This window comes from Buteo buteo, chromosome 2, assembly GCF_964188355.1.
Source record: "Buteo buteo chromosome 2, bButBut1.hap1.1, whole genome shotgun sequence".
Taxonomy (NCBI): domain Eukaryota; kingdom Metazoa; phylum Chordata; class Aves; order Accipitriformes; family Accipitridae; genus Buteo; species Buteo buteo.
Genome location: NC_134172.1, coordinates 62,387,808 through 62,401,715, shown reverse-complemented (window position 1 = coordinate 62,401,715; position 13,908 = coordinate 62,387,808). Strand labels below are relative to the sequence as shown.

The 13,908-nt window shown below is 40.7% G+C and overlaps 1 protein-coding gene across 4 annotated transcripts in view; it reads right to left on the bottom strand.

Annotated features, from left to right (window-relative positions):
• Positions 1–13,908, bottom strand: part of RALGAPB (Ral GTPase activating protein non-catalytic subunit beta) — a 63,886-nt gene that overhangs the window by 12,760 nt on the left and 37,218 nt on the right. For 2 of the 4 annotated variants that reach the window (XM_075057838.1, XM_075057858.1), the window contains 7 exons: positions 13,431–13,564; positions 10,707–10,889; positions 7,607–7,758; positions 5,747–5,934; positions 3,490–3,596; positions 1,697–1,849; positions 852–1,061 (listed from right to left, as the gene is read on the bottom strand). In XM_075057838.1, coding sequence (XP_074913939.1) covers positions 852–1,061; positions 1,697–1,849; positions 3,490–3,596; positions 5,747–5,934; positions 7,607–7,758; positions 10,707–10,889; positions 13,431–13,564 — 1,127 coding nt within the window. The remainder of the gene's footprint in view (positions 1–851; positions 1,062–1,696; positions 1,850–3,489; positions 3,597–5,746; positions 5,935–7,606; positions 7,759–10,706; positions 10,890–13,430; positions 13,565–13,908) is intronic. The other 2 variants (XM_075057849.1, XM_075057867.1) reach the window with 1 other exon arrangement.

Genomic DNA, 13,908 nt, shown 5'->3' with positions numbered 1-13,908 from the left:
CCTTTTCTCCTAAGTGCAAAATCATACACAAATTTCTGATGCAATATAATCCTGTTACTGTAAATGAGTAACAGCAAGCGTAATAGTTTGACAATTTGCTGCATTCTACTCTCCTCATTAAATAGAAAGGGTATTTTGCCAGCAAAATGGATATAACATTTTGCTCAAAAAGAGTGCTAGCTACTACAACAAAAGCAGCAGATACTTTCAAAATATCACAACTATACAGTCACATGTGTAGTTTTATATTTATTAACTTATACACCAATAATATGTAAAATACTAAGCACTTTTAGACACTGTTTTTGCAAAAGCTCCATTGTCTACTTTTGTCGATGGTTTTCTGGAAGGAAATGCAACAAATAAAAGGCAGAATTTCAAATTAAGAATATGGATCATCTCTATATACTCTTGTTAACCTTAAAAAGAAAGCTCTATAACCTATATGTACTCCCAGGTGATACGATTAGACCACTTCAGCACAATCATCTCTGGAGCAGAACTTGTAAGGCAGTCATTTCAGAAACTCTTAAAGTACCACCCCAAAACCTAATTCAAGATGGGGAAATGATTTCAAGTATGAACACATGAATATGATAGCTGATGTACCCCCTGTAAAAATAAAGATGCAGCTACCTCTTCAGAGCATGTTCAGCTTGAGGCATAGCCTTTCACAACCCTGCTCTCAATCCTGGAAGACTGGAAACCATCAATTTATTTGTTCAGACTAGAGCTTAACAGTAGTTGGAATTACACAGAAAATCTTCCACTAACAAAACAGTTTTCTTTTGCCAAGTCAGACCGTACAGGTACTGAGGGCATTTGCACAACACTAAGAAGTATTAGGTCACCTTCAGTGCCTCTAGTGAGAGAAACCCAAAGTGAGAGAGGAACAGGCGTGCTGTCTGGAACTCCTGTGCCGGTGGTGGGGGCTTACACTCCGTGATCGGATCGGGAAAGCTCTTCTTCCGCCACTCCTCTTCACTTTTCTGATCTATGGAAGTCTCAAAAATAATCTGCTGGGCCATGCCATTCCTCAGCTTCTCATGTCGGTCTTCAAGCTGAAAAACATCGTATGAAATGCTGATTCCACCAAGATCACCAAGATCCACTAAGAAAACAGCTCCATCATTTAGGAAAGCTGTAAGTCACAGGTACAGCAGCAGCTGCACCACCACCACCAGGATGTTTACTAAAGCACTATCAACTTGCAGTGTTACAAAGTGAACAGCTAAACACCCTGTTTGCATGGGACCGCTGTTGCAAATTTATGTATCCAGTACCAGCTACAGCTTCTCCCTTTCAAGTGAACAGAAACTAACACATTTGGCACTATGAAACTTTAAAATATTTTTTAGACATGTACCTCCCTCCTCCCCCAGGAAGTCTCAAAAAAGCCCCTTCCATTTCCCTAGCAGCAACAAAATGCAAGTTATTGCTTCCTAGCAATACCAGGATATTAGGATCTGTAATAAAACATGTTGAGCAGTGCCTCCCAAAGAAACACATCCAAGGCATTATCATCTTCCTGGAGAAGTGTACAGATTTCATTAGTTTGCAGAGGTTATTATTCCATCAATATGAAATTAGTCAAACTCAAGAGTAAGACTATTTACAGTAAGACATTAATGTACAATTCATGAACAGACAAAAAAAAACAAGAACAAAATTAAGTCAGAGACTAAGAGTTACTTACTTCCTCATTGACAATTTCATGTAAATCAGGAATGCTCAAGTCAGCTTTCACAAATGGGATCTTGTCCACTTCTTCAGGAAAAGGGCGGTGCTTCACACTGTATTTCAATCCAACATCATTTTTAGGAGCTGGTCGAGGTTCTGGTACAAAAGTCTGATAAAAAAGGGGGATAATTTTTACATTCAAGGCATTGTACCACTAGACAATACTTCATTATAATAGATGGAAAATGTTCCCTCTCCCCTCATGATCAGAAATACACTAATCCATTAGTGAGAGGTATCATTAAAAAACATTCAGTAAGTACTTTAAACTAATAGATTTGTATTAAAAATGTGGCTGTAAATTTTGAGACACAGTTCTGCCCATTTTGGTGGCTGGACTCCTGGAACCTATGAACCCTGCTTACCACCTAAGCCCTAAGCAGTTGCAAATCCCAGTAAAAGTGGCAAGCTTACATGGCAACGTCTTATTTTCAATCCATTCTAACTGAATTGAGCGAAAGCTACCAACTGTTTGAGAAGCCTCCATTTTAAACCTGCTGACTATGATGTTCATGACAAGTCCAGCTGAGAAGTCCTGGAGGAGAACAGCAGCAATGCTGTGGACCAGGAATGAGATGCACTGCCTGAGTATCAAAAGGGCTTGCATTACTTATGGTAATGCAACTTTAACATTGTTACTACATTATGTTCTAATCTGTTAGTATGTAATTCAAAACTTGAAGTTACCAATGAAAGCAACAAAAGATCTAGGTGCAGGTTTGCAGGTGCATAAGGTCCAAGCAAGCAAGACCTTTAATTACATCTTGAGTGCTGCTTTATAAATTTATTTACTACCATTACACTTCAAAAGGGCAAAACTGTTAACATTAAAGTTACAGAATGCCTTTCAGTTTGAAAAGTTCCCTTAAAACTGGTAAGGAGGTCAGCAGCCAGGACATGACTTCTCCTTTGGTGTGGGAGGTAGCACACTCAGACTGACACTATTTAGCAAAATGGCTCAGCTTCAGTGACAGCACAGCTCCAAAGGCATCACGGAGAGGGTCTTCCCAAAGGCTGCTTTGCAGAGACCAGATTCATCTAAATGTGAACATGACAGCTGAAACTGACAAGCCCTCATTTCAGCTACATTATTATTTCCTTTATTTTACTGAGGGGCACATGAAGAGTTTGAAGATTTGGAGAAGTTCGCAAACAGACAGAAATTTTGGTAACAGAAAGACATGCTCCACTAGACAACTGCAATAAGAAATTTTACTATAAAAAGAGATTGGGGTATTTCTCCTCCACTGTTCCTCTCCAGAGCCATTCCAGAGTTCATCTAGATAATTATATTTTTTTCACAGCAGGTTTACAGCCATCTTTGCAACATTGGGCTTTGTAGCTTGAATAGCTGTTCTTTCTGCAGCATCTCATTCTACACCTCCAGACTTTGCTCCATCTGCTGCAAGGGCTTTGCCTGACATCCTAAAATCAGTACCAACACTCATACCTACACACTAAATATGCCATCCATTGCCCCATCACCTTGGAAGATGGTTTCAGAAAAAAAAGGAGAATGCCCCCTCCCCTTGAACAAGTCTAGAAGGCAACAGCACTTTCACAGCCTGTATTTAATATTAATCACAAGTTGTAAAGAGTCACCAGAGATGTGTCACATTACCTACAGCTAAAGGCCCCGTGGCTCAGCCTTAATGTATAATCACCAGCTCTGTGGGGCTGTCTCACATTAGTGGAATTTCTGCTGAACATCTCTAAGTTAAAGATTTCTTTACGGGCTTTGATAGAGACCTTTTGATTTGCTTTAGCTCCTCTTGGTAAAAGACAGAGTTGCTGGGCCCATGCAAATCTTCCAGATGTCCCACGGATCAAAATCGTGACAGAGGGGAAAGAGTCATCTGCAAAGCACATGGTTAAGAGAATAATACATTGTCAGAAATTGCAAACAGTTCACCAGAAACACAAGCATGATGACAGACATTTTGTTTTCAATGTTAACTCCTCCCTGACCCTGAAGACAATTCCTGGCAAGAAGTGAGCAATCGTCCTCTCTGCAGCAGGAAGTACTAGTCTACTTTGTGGTCTGTTCAGTAGTTGCCAGCTCAGTTTCATCATTAAAAGTAAGTTTCATCCAAATTCATGCAGATCACTGTTTCTCTCCAAATTATTTCCAGGAAGTAAGAAAACATTGTCCAGCCACTGCCTGTTTAGGTAAGACAAATGACCATATGGAGAGACAGTTTCCATGACCTTCCGGAAAGGTCCCACACAAATAGCAGCAATAAGAACAGTGGAAGGACAGGAGATAATGGTCAAAGTAAGACAGGGGAAGATTCTGACTTCACATCATGGGAAATTTTTCACCACAAGGAACAGGGACACAGAGAAGCTGTCCTCACAGGTTTTCAAGACCTACTTGGACAACGTCAGGTTGCATTGTCCTGGTCTGAATTCAGTATTGACCTTGTTTAGAGCAGGAGGGTAGACAGCAGATTCCTGAGGTGCCTTTCAACTTGCAGAATGTTAGTTCTAACATTGCAGGGATTTCAGTCTTCCTTTGAGACTTAAAAGGCCACTGATATTAGCCACCTTAGAAGAGGTATCATCATACCTCTACAGCTTTTCTTTTTAAAATTATTTATCTTTCGTGCATATAAACCACAAATTGACACCATCAGGTAACTAGCAGGTATATATTCCTTCCCCTGTATTTCATGGGAAGCACAGGGTGCAGCATAGCTACATAAGCACACATATAGACAAACCAAACCAGCTACCCACAGTCATGCACTTCAGTGATCTGCCTCAAAAGTGATTTGACATATTTGTGCATTACTGCAATTAATCTTGTAATTGAAAGGGGATTTGTAAGCAAGTTATGCACAGCAAGAAAAACCAATCTAATCTGAGATTCTAATAGCTTTACAGGAGTCCTCAGTAATGCATTTAACAGACGCAGAGTAAGGATGAGAATTGCTCAGCCATTCCAGCATGCTCTAATCCATTCTAGTCAGGAACACGCTTGCTCAAACACAGACTGCAGGTGAACGTGCAGCAATGGCTCCCAGCATCAGCACTTTCTGCAAGATCTATTCAGTGATTCTCAATGAGGTTGGAGCACTCTGGACCACAACTCAAAACAACAACTTCTTAGCCAGCTCATGAAGTTCTGTGCAATCTCCGTTTTCAAGACTAGTATCTGGACTCCATTCTGCCCATAGATGAAGAAAATATATCTGTTGCAGAGCAGCAGATCTAACACACATTAGTCTTAAACTGAAGTAGCATACAAGAGAATTTTCATCTATTCTGTTAGGTAATGCCATGACATGAAGACTTATAGGGGGATCAGTTATTCAGTTCAAAGCTTCATGTAATTTAATACCAGATTTTTTTAATACAAATTCTTGTTGGTCAAAGCATATGAGGCTGAAACTAGGCAGATTCAGCTGTGAAAGCCAATACCCTATGACAGATCTCATTTACAGTGGGTGTCATTGATAGAACAGGATGGTACACGGGAAAGTCATAACAGCTCCTAAGCAACTAAAACCCATTTGAGCTGAAAGCACCCACAGAAACATTTAGTAACAGGAGACCTAAAGCAAGCAAAAGCAACTGCGCAAGCATTAAGGTGTCACATCAACCATCACATCAACATCTGTTGAGCACTTATCACTATCAAGCCTCCTATACTCTTTATATTTTCATTCTTTTATGAACAAGGATGTTTTCAAAATCTAATGCTATTGCTTTTGTCCACCAGCAATAGTTTAGATGGCAGTCAGCTGCACGTATCTGATCTAACTGGGTGAAAGAAACAGACAACTGCATGAACAGTTTGGATGGGCTTGTGCATGTTCGACTATCAGTGGCATTAAAGTTATTCCCACCACTTCATCCCAGAACAACACTGTTCAATCACATGCCCACAGAACAGGTAAGCCCCTGAAATGTGAGAGAGACACTTGATGAAGCACCTTTGTTTTGCAGCTCCATACAGAGAGTTTTAACTAGAGGAAGAAGGAAATGGGAAGTAGGAACTTACTCTGTTCATTCCCTAGAGGCTGCTCCAACATTGCCAGGATGACACTATTATCCAAAACGAAGTAACGGAAGCTATGTTTGTTTATGGTAGGTAAACGAGAATATTTAATTAATGTGGTTTCATTCACCAAGCTGCAAGGAGAAGCAGGGCCACTGGGAGAAGGAAATGCTCCAAGTAACTGCATAATACTGCAAGTGAGAAAAAAAAATAGTTATGACAGATTAAGACAACGAACTGTTCCAGCCAAGCACAGACTTTCATTCATGTTTTTCATTTTTATCTTGACATAGCAGTTACCCTACTCTATCAGGGCAAGCCTGCCCTCTCCCATCAGCTTGTTTTAAAACAGAACCAGTAACTTCAGAAAAAGACATGAAAACCTACAAAAAAGGTACTCTGCCTACATAATGAGTTTCTTTATAACCTGCGTTATAAAGATCTTAAGATGTGCTTTAAAGCACAAAAAACTTTACCCTTCCACAGCTTTTTTCATGTTCATTCTTATAAGAAGAATATGGATGATTGGAGATAATCATCCATATTTTAGCCCACTCATATCAACAAACAAGGCAGACATGGTAAATGCACTAGTTATTATTGTCTTTGGTTTCTTCAAGTACAGATTACATAAACTTAAAATCCTTTAAGAAAGACCCAGGATCACACAAGTGTAACTACCATAGATTGTAACCTTCCCTGGCAGACAGCCTCTAGGTGTGGTCCAACAGTGCCCACCTCCTTGGAGCCACAGCCTTGGGAGGCTCCTAGAAGTAGTGCTTTAAACCATCTGAAGTTGTATAGGATCTGCCTAATACTATTAGAAATTGAAAATTTCTACAGCAGGAACCAGTGATGAGAGCCATCCAGTGTCAGACTGAAGATCACATGATCTAACTCAGGACTTTACTCTTAACACCACCACCCAGACCAAAAGTACGTTTATTGATCTCCTCCCCACACTTCCACTTTACTCTGAGAACAGATAGTTTCATCTCTCTAAATGAAAAGAGGCACTTTTAGGCAACAAGAAAGGTTTGTCCACAAGTTCCAATGAGTAGTTGTTTTTAACCTTGAAAATTACACAGTTGTTTTTACTAACAGTAAAGTTTATAACAATTTTACTGCGAAGCAGAGCAAAAAAAGAATGCAGCTATTGCCTTTTGCAAAACATATTTATCCTACCCATCCTCAGTCTGTCATGTCTACCATCATGCTGTTCATCCAGTAAAACAGTGCTTTTCAACTTCTCTGGAGCAAATCTCCATTTTCCTCTCTGTGCTTCCCCTCCCCAACCCACACATTATCTGTTACTGCATTTCCAGCAGAACCTCTCAAATACATTAAGCAAGCCCAATGCTGAATGACATCCCATCCCACACCAGTTTACATCTCCTGCATGTGCCCTTCCCTGCTGTGTCAGTGTCTATCAGTTTCCCAATCAGTGCAAGGATGGCATATCTTGTCAGGCTGAGGAGAAGGGGGAATGGAAAGACAGGATCACTAGGTCAAGTGGGAGATAGAGAGATCTGCTGTCTGCAGAGAGGACTGGCTGAGAACAGAACACCAGGGGCTGCAGGAGGGCTTGGGTTTTGCTCTCCAAGGAAGAGAACAGGCAGGAGGGGAAGACAGCAATCACAGGGATCTTTTTTCTGTTGAACACCTGTAATGGGAGGGAGAAGACAGCTAAGGCAGAGCACAGGACAACCCTGCCCAAAGGGCAAAACAGAGGGAGCTTCTGGCTGACTTTTCAAATGCTCTTGCTACATCACAGAGATCTCACCAGCTAGGAGAGACTCCTAATCAAAACACTCTCAGACAAGGCAATACCGAACAGTAAACATGCTCTGACAAGTTACATACCATGTTAGTGTAGCTTCAGCAGCATCCTTCACTCTCATGGATGCAGGGTTAGGCTCCTTATCTCCTTTGTACTTGACCTCTTGTTCACTGTTTTTGGATTTACTTCCTGAAATGCCCAGCTCCACAATCTCCAGTACCTCTTTTAAGCAATCCTAAAACACAAGAGGAACCACCTTAAAGCAGAAGCACTCCAATAAATGTCTCCACAACCTCAGTGAAACAGTGATATACCATCACTTAAAATAAAGTACTGCTGGTATATGAGCTCAGAAATAAAGACAGAATAATCTTCTAACAGACAGTGTTGGAATAAGATCACATTTGCTATAGGAATGATGTTTTCTCCACCTATAGATGTCTACTTATGTTTGTATTCTAATGGTACAAAGTGCTCTAAATAAATATATAAACACAATATATTCCATTACATATGTACAAAATTGCCAAGAGGACTACTAAGAGTGCAACTGAAAAATGTAAACATATTTAAAGAGATAATAAATGCATTTCTGAGACCCTCTGCAGAACTTTTAATTAAGTTCTAAGCCCATTAAGAATGAACTTATCTGGAAAATTGCAAGAAGTCCTTTTCCAAATCTTTCAATTGCCAACAGCTTTCATAAGTAAAATATATCATGGTATCTAATTCATCAAGAGAACAATATTCTAAAAGCACACAGCAAAGCTTCAACAAATCTATTGCAGGAGAGGCCAACACTTAGTAGAACTGCAGGTATGACTCACAAGTATTGTTTGTTACAAAATCATTTGCTGAAAATACTTGGATTGCTACAACAAGGGTTCAAATCCCATGGCTTGAGCTATAGAGTAACAAGGAAAGCATTCTCATGAATAAATAACTGGCTAAAGTCTGAACGCAAGTCAGTGGTCAGTTTTTACCAGAGACCAGGCAGGCTTCTATGCCTTGGCCTATGTCCTTCCTTATATTCATAATGATGTAGAAGAAGAGGTGATGAGGAAGATTGAAGTTGTCTGACAGAGCAAAATTAACCAGGGTCAAGATGCAAAGAATAGCCATGAAGAATTACAGGAGGAGTTTACAGCATTGGCTAGTAAAATAACAGGTGAAATTCAAAGCAAATTTAAGGTGAGGCACCTGGAAAATTACAATTCTAATTCTTGCAAATACAAAGGTTCCCATCTGACTACGATGACTCAGGAATGAGCTACTAAGTGTCCAGTTTATACTGCTCACAGTAGCTAACAATAACATGATATGCAGTGATGTTTTGGGTTTGTGTGGCAGGGTTTGGTAGTGGGGGAGGGGCTGCAGGGGAGGCTCCTGTGAGAAGCTTCTAGAAGCTCCCCCAGCTCCAAGTCAGACCCCCACTGGCCAAGGCTGAGCCCATCAGGGATGGTGGTAGTGCATCTGGGAGAACAGATTTAAGAAGGGGAACCTGCAGCAGGGGAGGAGATTGGAATGTGAGAAACCCCTGTGCAGATACCAAGGTCAGTGAAGGAGGGGGAGGAGGTGAGCCAGAGGAGGGGATGCCCCTGCAGCCCGTGGTGAGAAGGCAGGCTGGCCCCCTGCAGCCACCACGGAGAAGGACCCATGCCAGAGCAGTTCACGAAGAACTGCAACCTGTGGGAAGGACCCATGCCAGAGAAATTCATGGAGAACTGTCTCCCACGGGAGGGACCCCACGGCGGAGCAGGGGACAGGTGAGGAGTCCTCCCCCTGAGGAGGGAGGAGTGGCAGAGACAAGGTGTGTCGAGCTGACCCCAACCCCCACTCCTCATATCCCCCTGTGCTGCTCTGGGGAGGAGGGAGGGAGAACCGGGAGTAGAGTTAAGCTGGGAAGGAAGGAGGGGTGGGGGAGGAAGGTGTTCTAAGGTTTGGGTTTACTTCTCATTATCCTTGTTTTGATTTGATTGGTAACAAATTAAATTGATTTTCGTTTTGTTTTTTTTTTCCCAAGTCACACCTGTTTTTTGCCTGTGACCATAAGTGGTGAGCCATCGCACCCTGTCCTTGTTTTGACCCACGAGCTTTTCATTACCACGGCGCGTGGGGCATGGGTGAGCAAGCAACCACATGGTGCTTTGTTGCCAGCTGGGCTTAAACCACAACAAGTGATAATTAAAATAAAAAGAGAACCTAATGTAAGGAAATAAAGCATTATGCAACTGAAGAAACCCATGCTGTGCCACGACCAGATAAACCATCCTCTCCTAGTCACCTACTGCCATGCCAGTATCTCAAAGTGCATGCAGAAAGCACCTTTATTTAAAAGTCCTCCTTGTGAGCTTTCAATTTTCATTTTTTAAAAAATATACATATTTTATATATGCTATCAAATAAATAATCAAAGTATAAAGATATATAAAATATACATTCTATATAAAAATATATTAAATTACTATATAATATATATTAATATACATTCTATATAAAAATATAGAAAGATCACCAAGCTGCCTCTGCAAGGAGACCAACAATGAAAATATGCACTCAATTTTTTTATTTTTTTTTTTTTAAAACAGCAGGACAGAAGACTGTTGGAAACATGCATCTTTCATTTCCTGCTCTTTTCAAGCTTCCCAAGCAAATTCTGTCTTGGATTGACCTGTACCTTGCTCAGTTTCTAGAAAACTGGTTTCTTGGTGAAACAAACTATGATTATCAAAATATTATCATCAAGGGAATTCCATTAAGTCTAGAAGATGCTTTAGTCAGGTAAGAGCTGAGAAATGAGAAGAAATGAGAATAGACATGGCTTTTAGTGAAGTTTATCTGCAGCAGGTAGCTATACTTTATATACACCATTAATTCCCATATTTCTCTTTTCAGTTTCTATTTTTTCAGGTTTTCTTTTCTTTCTTTTTCCAGTTTCACAAAGCGAGAAAGATCAAGACATTCTTAGAAATATGAAAGGTGATTTTAAGGCCAAAAACGTTCTTGGTGAATTAAGAGCAGAAATCAGAATTCAAAACTACTTTGCACAGAAACTGGTTTTGAAATTCCTAGTATACTTTTGAAAACTAAGAAAACCACATCAAAGTATCAAGAACAGGCAGGTCAGGCATGAAAGGCATTACAATTTGGAGTGCTCAAAATATATACACCAGAGACTCTTACCTTCTCATCCAGCATGTCAGGGTGCTCAGTGAGCCAGACGCAGAGGCACTGGAAAGCTGCAACTATCATGGAGTGAAGGTCACGGGAGTGGAGCGGGGCTGGGCGGCTGCACTGGTACACTATGTAGCTGCACACTGAACTAATAGCTCTCTTCCGATCAGAGGAATCGACCACGACTTTCACCTGCATAAAGCAAGCAGGAGAGGATGACAATTCCTCCAAAAAAAAAAAAATATCTTTCGGAGGAGAAATAGTTTTTAAAAGCATTTGTAAATGTAGTTTTAAGAAATAGGAATAAACGGTTGAGCTCTTTTATGATTACAGCTTAAAAGCTCTGGGTAAAAATATTTAACAGTAATGGATATTGAAACTTAAAGGAAAGAAATGCTGCACTGAGGTGCCACCACATTACATAGTTTGGTTTCCAAGAGCAAGAGTGGTACCAATATGGTCTGGTAAGAAATTAACTGCAAGCTGAATAAATTAGTATTTTAAACTTATTTTCAGCAAATACCTCTCTCCTTCAGCCGTAACAACCCATTCTGTATCTCTGAGAACCCACTCACTGCCAAGCCTCCCTTCCACAGGGCTTCATTCTGCTCACATGACTTTCTACTAGGCATATTTTTTCAGCAGAGTAACTTTCACCAGTGAAAAAGGGACAGAAACCCCATCCTCAAACAAGCAGATTGGCAAAAAAAAAAAAAAAGCCATAAATCATCTGCCAAAACTTACTGCAAAATGCCCTCAGCTTCTCTCCCAGCTCAGGGCTTCAGGGAGCAAGGCTCCAGACCAGAGGGTTAATGAAGAGCCTTGTACACTGAGGCACAAGGATCTACATTATAAAACTAACTGAAAAACTGAATTTTTCTTTTCTTCCCAACCTGTGACTTGGTACAGGAACAGTCAGTTAAAGCTGGATTTTTCTGCTCTGTAGCATTTGACCATGCCATATAAAGCTTTACTCATTAAGGTGCACACTTATCCAAGCAGGAAGGTGAATGGTCTTGCTGGTGACACCACCAGAGCCAAGCAGTTGTACTGCACAAAGAGGGGTGGGGGTGGTGGGGTGGGACAATTCAGAGCCCTAGGATGAAGGCAGCATTCCCTTCAGAAGCGCAAGATCTACGGCAAATAGTCTCCTTAAGATGAGCTTATGAAAAGCAGGCTGGTGAATGAGCATTCTTGCAAGAAACAGGATTTTTGAATTTACCAAGTGCCACTAATAACCTGGTGCTGAACAGACACAAGACAGAGCACCCCCTAACCTGAGAAGGACTTTGGGAACTGTCACCTCCAAAGGCACAAGCAGAATCAGTTCTCCACTCCACTGTTCTGCAGTAAGAGGTGATCTCTTTCTACCCTCTTAGTTATGAAAGGGAAAGAGATCCAAGATACCCCAGAGGAAAAATTACTTGAGTTGCATGAGAATTATACAAAGATTACAATATTTAATATAAACCTGGTTAGGCATTTGAAATATACATTTGATATATTTGATAATATTTTTTCACATTCCCATCTCATTGCAAGCCAAGAAAAAAAACCAGTATCCTGGCTTAACCACACAAGCTGCAGGAACCTCTGGTTCTGTATGACACTCTAAGACCCAATAACCATACATTAATTCATTGCAGAACACTTTCAAATGCATCCTTCAGCTCATGTTGCTGCAGTAATAAAATAAGCACCCAGTCCAACATGGCTCAGTGCTGACTCCATACTCTAAAAAAAAATAAAATAAATGCGTGAGACACGTATTCCAAAGAGATCTGTCGAGTTCCCAGAGGAATATAACAAGAAATGCTGAATTGCCACACCAGGTCATCATGGCTGCTGTAAATACACTAGACTTCTGCTTAATAAATGTCATGAAGTCCAGCTTGGGGACAAGAGCCCTCAAGCAGAAAAAGGCATTTTACTTCTCAACAAAAAAAGCCCCCCACCCCACCTAGTAGCTGCTGAATCAAGAAACTGCATGCAGATAAAGCTCTGAAGAAGGCAACACCTTCATATTAGAAATACACTACCATTTTCTAAGCTCAGAAAACTATTTCCAAGATGAGATGAAGGGGAAAAGCAGGTATAACACTTCAAAAAATGGCAATTAAGTTGTTTAATACCTACATATTTGCAATCTGCCCGCTAACAGCAACAAAACCTTGTTTCCAATTCCGGTTACACAGTGAACAGACAGACCAGCCACTCAACCAAGCAAAGCTATGATAAATGGTTCACAGCAGGGTTGAAAACTAGTGGCCCAAGACCCTACACTTGTCACTGGAAGCTTAGTGGCAAGTTTTTCCTCAACTGTGCAACCTAACATGGCAGATGCATTCCCTGTAGTGTAAAAAAAAAAACAAACAAAAAACCAAAAACCAAAACCAGATACACATGGGAATCCAGGAGAAAGGTTAGGAGACATCCATCTAGCTCAACAAAACCAGCCAGAATCATACAGTACAGCCACCTGTATCTGAACAAGCCAACCTGAGCTTCGCTTTCAGCCAAGAGGCATTTATAGGGCACACATCATTTGAGCCACAGAGCATTTATGTTAGGAAAAGATAAAGTGCAAAAGGAGTACTATTTTTTTCTCGTGTCCAAACAGAACATTTGCTGACAAACTCAGACACAGACATCTGTTTGGTGGCATGACTTCCACCTAAACAGGACTATAATCACTTTTTGAGAGGAGACCAGAGCACACAAAACACCTCTCACCTTTGCCAGTCCAGACAGAAGCTCCAGTGCAGCCAGAGAGATACTCATGTCCTGCCTCCACTGCGAGTTGAGTCTTTGGGTTACCAGATGAATACTGCGTATCAGTAGTCCAGCAGCTGTATCTGTATTAAGAGCTAGGATATAACCCCAATACCACATACCACAGGGAGGGAAAATAACTAAGCATTAGTGACAATAAGCAAAGCACAGGCACAAGCCAAAGCAGCCACAATACACACATAAAATAAAATTATACACAACCCAGAATCTAGAAATCGGGTTGGTCACTTTTGTACAGGCTAACTCCGTTATATACACCACCAGACACTAAACAATTATATTCAGACTACCTTATCACAATTTTTTTTATTTTTTTAGAAAGAAATTTTGGATAATCCCAGCATTCTGCTGCATTTCAGCAGCAGAATAGCTAGCATCAGGTTTTGTTATTGTTTGCTATTGTACTTAAATTGCTGCG